We start from the raw sequence: 12,850 nt of genomic DNA, 5'->3' as shown, positions 1-12,850 counted from the left end.
TTTCAAAACAACAGATAATGCAGAAGGTAACAACAGTTAGGATGATGTTAAATCATGCAGACCACAGATGTTAAAATGCAAAATATAGTATCTCAGTATTAACAGCTACAGGTAAAAATAAAAAAAATAAAAAAAATCAAAGCAATAAAACATCAATAGTCAAGTTTTCTGCTTTTTAAATTGTACATTATAAAGAAGAGCTGTTGAGCAAAAAAAGGCTATGCAATAGAAAAACTAGATTGGAATAATGAATTTACCGAACAAGTTTACCACTAAATGTAACATTAAAAATGACATGTAAAGTAAATTAGTTCATTGTGCTTATATTGAATATTGAAATAGCTGTAAAGTGGAATTTACATTTGGAATAATCTAAAATATTAAATATCCAACTGAAAGAGAGTAAAAAACACTGTAGGGAATTTGTCAACAACAACAATAATCCTTGAACCACTTTAGGATTAATTTTTACGATGTTTTTTACGACTGTTCTCCAGATTAAACCCAGTTGAAGCCAAACTCTGTCCCTTCATGTGGTTCATACATGTGGACTTCAATTTCCGCTTCCTGCTGTTCAGCCTCCATCCGGAAGGAGGCGGCAGCTTCAACCTCCGCCGTCTGACGGGGGTTGGTGGTGGCGAAGAGGGCAGCAGAAAACCGAACAGCCCGGGCTTCGGGCACAACTTGCCTTCAAATGTAAGCTAACTGGGTTACAGTTTGTATTTGGGAGGGCGATTAGAAACTGTCAGATATAGTTTGACCATCTCCCCTGGTTTCCGGTAACCTCAACCCCCCCTCTAGAAAGAAAGTGGAGTCGTCCAACGGTAAAGGTAAATTAACGCGAGTGCAGCGCTATGTTGCTAACTTTAGCTTTCACTTCAGCCTCGGCGTCACCATGCGCAGAAGAGTTGCACAAATCCATCCCTAGCTGCTGGAAGTAATTGCTTGTCGAAGATATTTGCTGTGAGTTTGCTAACTTTTCTTCTGGCTAAAGCCAATTAGCTTGATATTCTCTGCTAGCTGGCCTGCTAGCATGCAGCTAGTCGAGCTAGCCAGCTAAGCTAAGTCAAAGGGCACTGAATCAATCCCCGATTCCGTTAAATTCAGTTTAAACGCTTCACAGCAGGAGGTTTTACTGCACAAATAGTCTGTGGTTGGAGGTAACTGGTGTAGTTTTAACCTGTGCACATCTGCAGATCAAGCCAGAGCACGGTGGTTTGAGTTCTGCAGATTTAGAGAAATCATTTAATGTTTATGTATGTCAGAAAATGTGGGGAGAATTCTTTTGGTTTTCATTTAGTCTAATAAGATATAAACTGTCCATTTGTACCATTTTGTTAAATGATGGAAAGAGTGAATGCAGTTGTTCAGTGTTTCAATTCTGTATTTTTATGCTCTTCACTAGGGGTACACAGACAGGATTGAACAAGGGCTGAAGCAGATAATGTAAATAATATTTTATTATTTATGTACATTTACAGTTAAAAATCCAAAATCTTAATGTCAAATTTAGAATGACACAAAGTACAACATTGAACTCAGCTGAAGTGCCGAGTGAGCGATCCTCAGTTTGTTTTCCTCCACATTTTAACCATGCGAACCTGTTAAATAAATCCAACACTTTTAAATGTGTGACACCTTTATTCTATTTGTCTAATTAGAAACCAGGAATATGTCACTTCCCCCCCACATCTGAACCACATTAGACCAGGTCCAGCTCTAAAACAACTAAATATTGAGAATATGAAAATGCCAAACATGAAGGTTTCACTGCTTTTTAAAAAACTTTTATCTCATTACATCTGGACCACATTAGACCAGGTCAAGATCTAAGTCAACTACACATAGACTGGTCATGTGCTGACTAGATTGTCCCAGCGATGCTAAAGAGTCTATAAAACATAGTCCCTGACTCGTGAAACCTTTACTGCCGTTGTGAAAATGCAAAGCGAAAAAAAAATGCAACCCATACGACCTGAAGGATCCACTGCCAGCCACCACAGGACAAACCCAGAGGTCCTGTCTTCGTGGCCCGATGGGTTGGGGTGGTTTTGGTGGTAAGAAGGGGATGTAGACAGTATTAAGCAGGTGGTTTTAAAGTTGTGGGTAGTGGGTGTAGTATGAGGACTTATGAAGCAGCTTCCTTTAACTTCCCCTTCAGCTGCCTGGTTTAAAGCTGCATATTCGAGGCAAACTTTACCTTTGTGACTAGATGTCTTTCTCTGTTTGTGTATTACACCTGTTTGATTCATATAGAACTTTTTAACATTCATCCTTCAGTATTATTGATAGGATGTTACTCTCGACAAGTAACCAATCAGATCGTGCTGTGGGGGGGATGTTGCTCTGGAGCAGTGGTGATTGCAGATACAGAGCTTCAGTAGTATGTTTTATTTTACTGGGAATTGGTTCAAAATATTGATAATTAGAAAAATGCTGAATGTCAGGTTAAATTTGTAAGTCCCTCCATTACTTTCCTCGATTGTGATTCAGTGACAGAATACATTTAGTCATTGCTCGGTCCATATACCAACAGGGTTTGTTTATTCCAGCGGTGTGAAGCATCGAGGATACACCTGAGCTACTCGTTGCTCCTCCAGCAGCCTCGTCTTTTCTCGAGATGCATTTTTGAAGTTGAGCCATCCATCAAGGTGGCCCGCCGAGATCTATTTCTGGGAGACGAGGAGGCTGGAAATAGTGTGATGAGATGAGCTTTCTGTGTCATGATCTAAACTCTTTTTCTCTGTTTTGTTGCATCTGTTCAGCTGTTGGAGTCGCTGTGAGACGATGTACTCGAACAGGTCCGAGCACAGCCACAGGCGGCAGTACGGCGACAGAAGCTCCAGGCAGTGGGACGAATACGACGACTGGCAGGAAGAAAGGCGAGAACCTCACCGAGAGACGCCACGGGATTCCTACCATAAATATGGAGGCGATGGACTCGGCAGCACAGAGCGGAGCTGCAGGAGCAGAGAGTTCAGTGACTCTCCTAAGAGGCTCTACAGTAAAGACTCGCTGAACAGAGAGCGCAGCAGAAAGAGCCCAGCGAGGAGACGCATGTCTTCGCCCGTCTGGGATCCCTCTGAAAAGAAGAAGCGACGGTTTGCAGAGAACGATGAAAGCGATTACAGATACAGAGGTGAGCCTCAGGACAAAGGCTACTGGCAGCCGGACAGTTCTTCACGTGCACACGTCGCCAAGAGCTTCAAAGATGCACCGCCGCAGGAAGACGAGTTCAAATACAGGAAGACTCCTCAAGACTCCAGACACAGACATCGGCACGAGGAGTTTCCATACAGACAACTACACAACGAGTTAACCTACAGACGGTCGTCGGGGTGCTACGAAGATAGAGACGCTGATGAACGGAGCCGAGATCGCTCACAGGAGAGGACTCGGTCACAGGATCGCTCCACGAAGGTCAGTCACGGTCTGAGTCAGCGTTCCCAGAAGGCTGGGCGAGACAGCTAGAAGATCAATCACAGCCAGATGCTTTCTATCAATAGTTATTGATCATTTTTAATAGAGATCAACAGAAAAAAAGGTTTATTTGAATTTAACCACCTTCATTTCTATTTTATTTGTCAATGCACAAATAAACAACAATGATAAACACAGACCACTGAGTTTAATTAAAGAGGCTCAACTGTGTTTCTGTGTTTGTGCTCTGAGTATGTTTAGGTACGTTTGTAACTTTTATTAACTGCATTGCAAGTTAGTTGTAAGTCCAGCTAGTGCTAGTTAATAGCATGCAACCACCAAAATAATAATAATAATAATAATAATAATAAATCGCTGATGGAAATGATTTTGATACACATTTATTGATTTATTTTTTTTAAAAAGCAAGTAAAATCAATTTTAAGGTGAACTGACCTCCACAAGAACATCAATGAGATACAACAGATAAACTTAACCTCAACCTTTGGGTTTGTTTATGCAGAAAAGCTTTGTCTTTTTCTTTGTGCTGTCATGGTAGTTTACATCTGATGCATGTAGGTGAAGCTATGAACCACTTTCCTGTCTGTCATTGGTTCAGATTGTTATTGTTTCCTTGCCCAGCCTCGTGTGCGTCGGTCTGAGCAGTGTTTTAGTCTTTGCTTCTACTTCTGTGATTTAACAAAACGTTTGTCTGCGTCAAACAGAACTACACCAAACCCAGAGAGAGGCCAGACAGCCCGTCCACGTCTTCACATCACGAGGATTATCGACAGAACAGAACACGCTTTCTGCTGAATGAATCCAGTAAACAGGTGAGTTGCTTTTTAAGTTGCATCAGAAAAGAAAACAGACGTCTTTATTGGAATTCTTTACAGCTGGACTTTTCCTGCTTCGACCTGCCAACGTGTTTGCTGATTTTAACATTATGTTTCCAATCTGAGGAGGAATAGTCTGTCATGTTGCTGTTACACCAGATCTACGTGTTGCATGTTGTGTTCTCGTAACGTACAGCTTATCTACACTGAGTTCAGTGTAGGTCAAGGTTTGTTCTGTGTAAAGAAAGTTTTGGTGCCAGAGTTTAGAAATGTAACTAATTTTGTTGACTGGAGTTTCATTTACTGGTAGAACAGACATTTTGGTCATTAAATGATGATGTAAAAAATAATCGGAAAATACATCAATTTGTATTTCTATCTATACAAAAGAATTATTAATATTTTTAAATGGAGGGTGTGTGTCTGACATCATTAGGACAACATGTGTTCTTTTACTTTGTGAGAGCAATAGTGGACACTAGAGTTCTGTTCAGCTCTTAATAGGAGATCATCTGTCCAGTCATTACCCTCTGAAGCCCAGGCAGTTTCTGAGTGTTTGTTCCTGTCACTCGTTTACTCACTGCAACATGAAAACCTGCAGCTTTATGGAAACAGAACAAACATGACTCCAAGTAGAGAGAACTCAAAAATGTCTTTTGTGCAGTATGACACAGTAAATGAGAGAAATCATAAAAAACAATAAGAAATTAGGTTGAACTTTTAGATTTTTACCAATTTTTTAAAAGAAAAAACACTTACATTTTCCCAAGTGCCCCCAAATGTTCCCACATTAATATTATGTTGTCGCTTTACATACCAGAGCTCCAGACTGTGACCATTCTGATCGAGGGTGTGCGAATTGAAATTTCAACTGGTTGCATTTGTGCGAGTGACTGATGATCATGAAGCTGTTTTGGTGTCACTGTAACCAGCGCAGGTCTTCTCATGAAATGTGGAGCGCACCTGCATTCACTGTTTTCTATGAGCAGAGCAGCACATGTAGGCGCGCTCCACACTGCACAAAAAAAAATAAGACTGTTTTATCTCGGGTAAATCAGAACGCCCCGGTTTAATGCTGTTCAAAGTATTTCCTGGTCACACACCTGTCTGAGCACCGCAGCCACCAAGCTGCAGCAGCTACCACAGCCTGCTATGTGGGGCGTTTAGGGAACATCTGTAATTTGTAGCGTCTATCTATAAGCAGATTTTCAACCAGTGATGTGTTTTGCCCGTGACAGGGTGGGAGGTGCAACCAAATAAGAAAGTTGGTCGCATCGGTGCTACCAGTGGAAAAACTTAGTCTGGAGCCCTGCATACAATAAATGATTTACTATTTACTTTTTTTGTTTTGTTCCCTTTCTTGTCTACTATTTAATGTGTAAACATCCTGAAAATTCAGCTCAATAGTCCCAGAATCTTTGTCTGTTGGTCGTAGCTGAGCCAGTCAGGACTTCACTGTTGTGCCGAGGATTGAAAAAAAAAATTTTTTTTGCAGTATCTGCTTTTTGCAAATGTTTGGATGCATAAGAGTTGTTTTGATGAAGTGACATGATTTAAGGTTAGATTTGTTGAACAGAACAGCACGTCACAGATGAGGAGTTCCAGGATCATAATAAAGAAGTTTTTCCATTTTCCAGCTCTGATAAATAGTGGAAATGTGCTCATGTATTTGTTTTTCCTCTGTGTTTCTCACTAGTCTTTTGAGAGTGACGTCTCCACCCAGAGTGCTGCTGGTCCTGAGCCGAGGTCAACAAAGGGCTTCCAGCGTTTCCTCGACGTTCTCAACAAGGGCGTGGACGTCGACGTTCTCACCAAGATCGTGACCTCCTCAGAAGTCAAAGATCAACCGCTGTCTCCGACTTCCTTCATGAACTCTGCAGACCGTTCGTGGCGGCAGCAGAACAACTGGAGCGAGCGCGAAGGTTCCCACCGCAGAACAGCTTCTCCACAACCTCGCCACAGGTCCCTCAGTCCACACAGGCCGCCTCCGTCCAACGACAAGCCTCAGCAACAGAGCGACGGCCGGCAACGCTACTTCAGCAGAAGGTCCAGGTCTCCGTCGGTGGCGGAGAAGGTGACACTGACGCCTGAAGATGAGCACAAACGCAGGCAGATGCAGGATGTTCTGCAGGCCATCGGCATGGATTTGGGATTCGAGGAGCTCGGCCAGATGTCCCATCGAATCCAGGAGCGGCTGTACGGGAAGAAGGAAGGCGACAAGGGCCGCAAAGTGAGTAAGGAAGGCAGCACGTGGCGGATGTATTCCCCGAAACGTCGCAGCAGGTCGTCGTCCTCGAGCAGGTCTAGTTTCAGCTCGTTACCTCGAGAGTATCACGCTAGAAAAGACTCGTACAGCGCTCAGAGGGAGGAACCAGAGGCGCAGCAGCTACATCAGGCTGCTGACTACGGCCAGATGATGAGCTCTTTACAGGACAGCGAAAAATGTCAACTCAACCGGGAAAGCTCTGCTGCACTGCAACCGTTTCCTCCGACTTCCACCTATTCTGTGTCGGAGCCTCCAGCTCCCCCCGCGATGCCAACGTATTCCCCCGTCAGCTGTTCCCCGCTGCCATACCCGCCTCTGTCCCCGGCGCTGTCTGCAGCTCTGCCTCCCCTTTTACCCCACGCCGCCCCCGGGGTGTTCCTGCCCCGCCTGCCTCCCTTCATGCCTTACCCCCGCATCCAGCCTCTGAACATCTTCCCGGCCATGCTCGCTCAAACGAGGCAGCTGTACCCGCCGCACATGAACCATCCGCGGCCGCCACTCTTCGGCCTGCCGGATGTCAACACAGTTCAACCTCTGAACACAGCACAGAAGTCAAAGACGCTGTCGAGGCCCCGCTGTTTGCAGGTTATCGAAACCAAGCAGCCGGGATGAAGACAGCGGACATGAGACTTTAAAGCGGACTTCAGGGAGTCTAGTTCAAACCACAAACTACGTATTTGATCATCGCAGCAGAGAACAAGAAACCTGACCAGCAGCAACACAACGAACACGTTAGCCGTGTTTCCATGAAAGTACCGCTTTAGACAAGGTTTGTGGAAAGAGCAGAATACTAAAGATGTGCGTGATTTTGCACAGAGATGTTTTATGCTCACTTGAGTTAGTTTTGAAACCCGTTTTCTGAAGAAGTTGTCGCGAATGTTTAAAAAATGTTTAAAAAGCACGACAGGAAGGAATAATTACAACCGCCCGACTGAATATCACCTTCTAAAGACGTTTCTCGATTTTTCTCTCGTAGTTGGATAAACTTTTGCTGTTTTTCTTCAAGGTTTATGGGGTTTTTTTTGAGCAGTTTGCAAACTACTGTTTCTATTTCTGGCTTCTTCTACTCTGTTTATGCCTTAACGTAGCCTCTAGCGCCACCTGCTGACCACACCATGCAGCCTACTTTATTCTCTCCAAAGCAGGTAATGGAAACAAGCCTGATTCACATTTTGTTTTTCAGATTTTTTTTTTTCCTAATTCGCGTGGAACAAATACATGGAAACACGGCTAACAGTATTTGGTCACATGTTGAGCCTGTAGGTGGCGCTGGAGTTCTAAACAGTGCATAAATCCCAAGAGAAAAACACTGTGCAGAAAGTGTTTTTGTTTTGTTTTTTCAATCTGAAAGCTTTGTCTGCTAAATTTTGTTGGTTAAAAGCAGTATGAAGACAATAATTTCATACGTTAAGATGTTGAAATTCTGTTTGTCCACAGAAGCCTTTAATCCTGGTGAATCAGCAGCACACAGAACTGTGTTCACACTCGAGCTTCTCTGTTTGTCAGGTCGATTCTCTCTCTTCTGTATCCACGCAGAAAACTGTTGTATAAATATTGAACTGCATAATATTAAACACTATAATTCAAAGTACAATCTGAGTTCTTGAATAAGTAGTTAAAAAAAGATATTAGAATATGACCAGTGAGGCTGTTGTAAAACACCACAGACCGGTTTATGAAGTGTTCGCTGTGTCTTACATCTAAGCCCAACAGCTTTTTCTGTGTGTATAGTTTTGACACTCAAAAAAAAATAATTCCTTAAAAAGATGTTGTCTTCTGCCAGCATCCACTGTGTTCGTATGCCGTGTCCTCACTGAGGAAACTGGACTTCACTTTATTTCTGACAGATGCAGGAGTTGTTTTTCAGCCTCTGTCTCACTAACGAACACAAGCATGTGGATTTTTGTGCGATTTTTACCAAAACAAATGACTAAAATAATCCTGTAGCAAAACAGGAGTTGACTAATTGAATATCGGCTCTGTCACAGCTGCACATTGAGGCTCGGCGCCTTCGAAAGTTCCAAAAAGCTGCTGAATTTTACTAATTATTGTAGTTATCAGCTGCTTTTTTTATTAATCAGTTAAGTATTCTGTGTGAAAACAAGTAAATATTATAACGAGGCTTTTGTTAATCCCTAAAGCCAAAGATTATTTTTTGTATTTTTATTTTTTTCTGCTTAAAAACAAGGCGGTTAATCAATTACAAAAATGGCTGCTGGTTAATTTTCTGAGTATAAATAACGGAGGAGGTTAATTGACTGATTGGGAGGAAGAAGAAGACGAGTTGAAAAGCAAAAAGTCATGGCTGACAGCTAATAATAAACCGTTTACAGCAGGGGTGTCCAATCCTGGTCCTCGAGGGCCACAGTCCTGCATGTTTTAGATCAGGGGTGTCCAATCCTGGTCCTCGAGGGCCACAGTCCTGCATGTTTTAGATGTTTCCCTCTTCCAACACACCTGATTCAAATGATCAGGATCGTTATCAGGCTTCTGCAGAGCTTGATGATGAGCTGATGAGCGGAAACATCTAAAACATGCAGGACTGTGGCCCTTGAGGACCAGGATTGGAGACCCCTGGTTTATAGTCTCAGATGCTGAGAAACCGACTCTAATATTAAAGTCCTGCTATGATTCAGCCACTTGATACGTATATTTCTGCAGTTTTCACCGCAGTGAACCTCAGCAGCACATCCAGTGATATGTGGAGAGTTAAAAACATGTTTCCTAATTTAATGCTTTCAACAACAACAACAAAAAAAGTATTGTTTTGGACAAAATGGCAGCTTACAGATGAGTTGAAGTTACTTAAAAGAGAAGGGAAGCAGTAAAATGGGATTGGACAGAGCAGTTGACAAAGAATAAAACAAAATCTGCATAAATGCCTAAAATATTTCTGTTTTTTAAATCAGTCTGAAGGTCAGGTGGTCGCCAACTTTAACCGTTAACATATTTAGTGCTTAAGATCTCTGAATGTTTGCGGTTAACGTGCATTCATTAGATATTATTAAATAAAGGTGAGCAGGAAACACTGAATTAGAAAAAGTAAAAGCACACAAGCAGCAAACTAAAGTATTAAAGTTCTTGTTTTATCTGCCGTCATATTATTAACAGTGAAGCATCAGTTTGAACTACTTTATATTCAGGAGCAGCGGACACATTTAAGGAAAAAATAAGAAACTGTCTTTAAATTTTTACTGAGTATGGAACTGAATGGAAGGAGAGAGTAGAAGAATACATTACAATCGTACTTAAATACAGTATATGAGTATGTGTACTTACAGCCGTCTTCAAATGTATTCATACCCTCCCATTAAAGAAGGAATAAAAACAGCTGCCACTGAAATTGACAAAAGTAATAATAAATAAAAATGTTATGAACATCATGACATTAATTTTTGAATTGTGGTTCAACAGAAATATTTAAAAAAGCAACAAGCAAACAAGCATGATGGGACCCGTAAAATAGTATTTAGTTGAACAACCCTTTGAGCCAATCACTGCCATCAGGTGTTTTCTGTGACTCTCAGTCACACTTCTGCACCTGTTGACAGGTGTTCTGGCCCACTGCTCATCAGCAAAGTGCTCTAATTTGTCTGGGACAGTTTTTTGGTTTTTTTTATTATTCTTTTCAACCACAATTCAAAAGCAACGTATTATTTCACTAAATTAGAATTTAGTAAATTTTTATTTATTATTACTTTTTTTAGTTTTTAGTTATTTGAGTGACTGTTGTGAATTTTGCCTTTTCTTTAATGGAAGGGTGTGAATACATTTGAGGACGACTGTAGCTGCAGTGTCGGTCCTCCGACCAGAGGGGGGCGCTGCTGTCGCTGCCGTTGCAGGGGGCGGCGTCCAGTCTCCAGCAGCGAAGCAGCCGCAGACTGCTCTGCTCTGCAGTTCAGGCTGCTTTAACTGTAAATATTGTCCTTTACTTCTGCTGAAATGTGAGCTTTTTTGGACTCCGCCGTGTCTCGCCGGAGTAGCGCGCGTTCAAATATAACTCGTTTTTACGCGATGTGACAGAAGAAGAGCCGGTTTGAGCAGCAGCAGGAGGTAAACAGTCAGTTAGCTGCCATGCTAGGCGAGCTAAAATCAGGTAGTTTGGCTGTCTGTCGGTCCACAACTTAAACAGTCATGAATATGTAGAAATAGAGAGACACTCAGGTTTGGTTATTAACATGTAAAGAGTCAACATGGAGCCGAACTTCCTGTCTGTGTTGTTCTGTGTTCATTAGCTGCAGGTTTATATTAAATAAGAAGCTAACTGCTGCACTTGGGACTGTAAAAAATGTGATTTATTATTGTTTACCTGTATGTACAGAGCTTAACCAATGTGTTAGACCACCAGCCAGTGTCAGGTTCATGCCACAGCTGCTCTAAATGAACTGCATTGGTCATTTCTGTAATGGTTAATACACCAGTATGTAGAAACTCTTTAACCTAACATGATATATTTATATTAATGCTTAAATATAATTATTGTTGTTATCCATGAATTTTCAAATTCAGTTTTACAAAAAAAAGAAACAAATAGTAAAACATATTATTATTTCTTGATTAAAATGTCAAATTCTAGTTATTTACTTGCATTCCTGAACAGAATAAGTAGTTTTACTGGTTGAATGTGATGCTTGATTAATTTCAGAGAAGCCCAGGGGCTCAGATTTGGGTATAAAAAGGTGAATTCAGCTTGAAATTCCTCATTCCTGTTCAAAATAGTGAAACGTCGAGAGCTGCGTGTGAGTTGAAGCACTTCATGATGCTGGATGGTCTAAAACATTAGACAGGTGGTCTAATAAATTTTTTATATGTACACACTTACTAGTCAGTTTGAAGAGAGGCTGGAGGTGAAACCTGTGTAGATTTAAGCCTCCGTTGTCCCATGGTTGTCCACAGGTTTTTACAGGTTGGTTCAGGCAACAAGATGAACATTTTCATGGTAATTTTCAGCAAACGGCACCATTAACAAATGTCAGCTTTAACCTTGTTTTGAGGTTTAACAAGAGAAAATGCCTCTAGTGTCGTGTGGCCCCGTTAATTTAGGATTGGTCTCATTAATTGCTCTTAAAAATCCTCTGGAGTGTTACACAAAATGTGATTGTCTCTGCTTGTGACTCTTATATTGTATTTGTTGAGTATATTTAGACCTTCTTCATAAACTGCAGGACAATGAACCCCCACGAGTGGAAAGATGCCATTCAAAGACTGCAGAGACACTTCGAGCCAAATCACCAGAGCGCCGTCAGCAACAATGTGGGGAATACCTCAACAAGTAGCAATAACTGGGACGCTTTCTGCGAATACTCAACGCGGTACGGTGCTCTCGAACCGCACGGCAGCAATGTGGGCTGGACGGAGCTCGGTCCTCCCTCTGGTAGCGACTACAGGAGGAGCTCGGAGGTGGAGGAGCTGGACGGAGGAGAGCTGGAGATGAACGAGCAGGACAAAGAGCTGGTGAGAAAGAGGCAGCAGCTCAGAGAGATCGAGGAGCGAATCATACACAAGAAAGCCTCCATCGCCCTGAAAACGGTTGGACAGCTTGAGAATAACACGACAGCGGGTGTTTCCTGCGACGCTGAAACTCTGAGAGATCGGGTGAACGTGATTCTGCAGCAGCGTTGTCCTCTCGGCTTCCTCTCAAAGGTGAGGAGGAGTAGATTGACTTTCAGCCGGCAGAGGTCAAACGCTTTCCAGATAATATTCTGTATTCTCCTCTAATGCTCAGGTCCGGTCACACAAAGACAGAACAAACTCATCTAGCCTGAGCAAAGAGGGTCTGCTACAGCAGCAACATCCCCTGAAGCTCAGAGTGGAGGCGCTGATGACGCAGAGACGTAGTGACGCCTGTATTCAGGCAGCGAACAGAGACAAGGTTTGTGACAGAATTTTTTGACAAACACCATTACACTGATAATAAATCATATCTCTGCCACAGCACAATGACATTTTGTGTGCTTGATTGCACTGTGATAAAACTGAACCAGACGTAGCACATCCGTTGATCACAGTGTGGCCTGTCTGTCCTGCTGCTGACTCTGAATAAGCTGAAGAAAGTAGCTAAAAAAAAGTCAGTGTCGTCCTGGTGCTGCTGCGTCAGCCGGCTAGATCAGATAAAAACACTGTGATTTCTCCTTTAAACCAATCACAAGTGAGCTAAGCTGAGGATTTAGCGGCTGTGTTACTGTGAATACTAACCAGGGAATTGTTTTTGTGCAGGGAGGCGAGAACTGTCATTAAAACGGCTGATTTTCCAATAAAACTCCGGTTGTTCTGCAGGATTCCAATTCCTGTGCAGAACTTGAAATTTTCTGGTGTGGTTGTAGCTTCC

At 42.3% G+C, this 12,850-nt stretch overlaps 2 protein-coding genes across 5 annotated transcripts in view; both read left to right on the top strand.

Moving 5' to 3' along the window:
- The first annotated feature begins 606 nt into the window (after positions 1-606).
- LOC103366541 (serine/arginine repetitive matrix protein 1-like) lies at positions 607-8,116 on the top strand. 2 transcript variants are annotated; one of them, XM_008294310.1, is made up of 4 exons: positions 607-830; positions 2,766-3,420; positions 4,146-4,253; positions 5,953-8,116. In XM_008294310.1, exons 2-4 carry the CDS (start codon positions 2,788-2,790, stop codon positions 7,132-7,134), a joined length of 1,923 nt encoding a protein of 640 aa, XP_008292532.1. In that variant the 5' UTR covers positions 607-830; positions 2,766-2,787; the 3' UTR covers positions 7,135-8,116. The 2 variants fall into 2 exon arrangements, with proteins under 2 accessions (XP_008292532.1, XP_008292533.1); XM_008294311.1 differs by lacking the exon at positions 607-830 and adding an exon at positions 838-963.
- Positions 8,117-10,377: 2,261 nt separating this feature from the next.
- LOC103366540 (arginine/serine-rich protein PNISR-like) overlaps positions 10,378-12,850 on the top strand; it is an 8,097-nt gene continuing 5,624 nt past the window's right edge. The window contains exons 1-4 of one of the 3 annotated variants that reach the window (XM_008294308.1): positions 10,378-10,575; positions 11,419-11,461; positions 11,688-12,165; positions 12,248-12,394. In XM_008294308.1, coding sequence (XP_008292530.1) covers positions 11,692-12,165; positions 12,248-12,394 — 621 coding nt within the window. In that variant the 5' untranslated portion in view covers positions 10,378-10,575; positions 11,419-11,461; positions 11,688-11,691. Of the gene's footprint in view, positions 10,619-11,418; positions 11,462-11,687; positions 12,166-12,247; positions 12,395-12,850 lie in introns of all 3 variants that reach the window. The other 2 variants (XM_008294306.1, XM_008294307.1) reach the window with 2 other exon arrangements.

The sequence above is a fragment of the Stegastes partitus genome, unplaced genomic scaffold (genome assembly GCF_000690725.1).
Source record: "Stegastes partitus isolate 25-593 unplaced genomic scaffold, Stegastes_partitus-1.0.2 Scaffold953, whole genome shotgun sequence".
Taxonomy (NCBI): domain Eukaryota; kingdom Metazoa; phylum Chordata; class Actinopteri; family Pomacentridae; genus Stegastes; species Stegastes partitus.
Note: the sequence above shows the minus strand (reverse complement) of the source record. Positions and strands in the feature narration are given on the sequence as shown.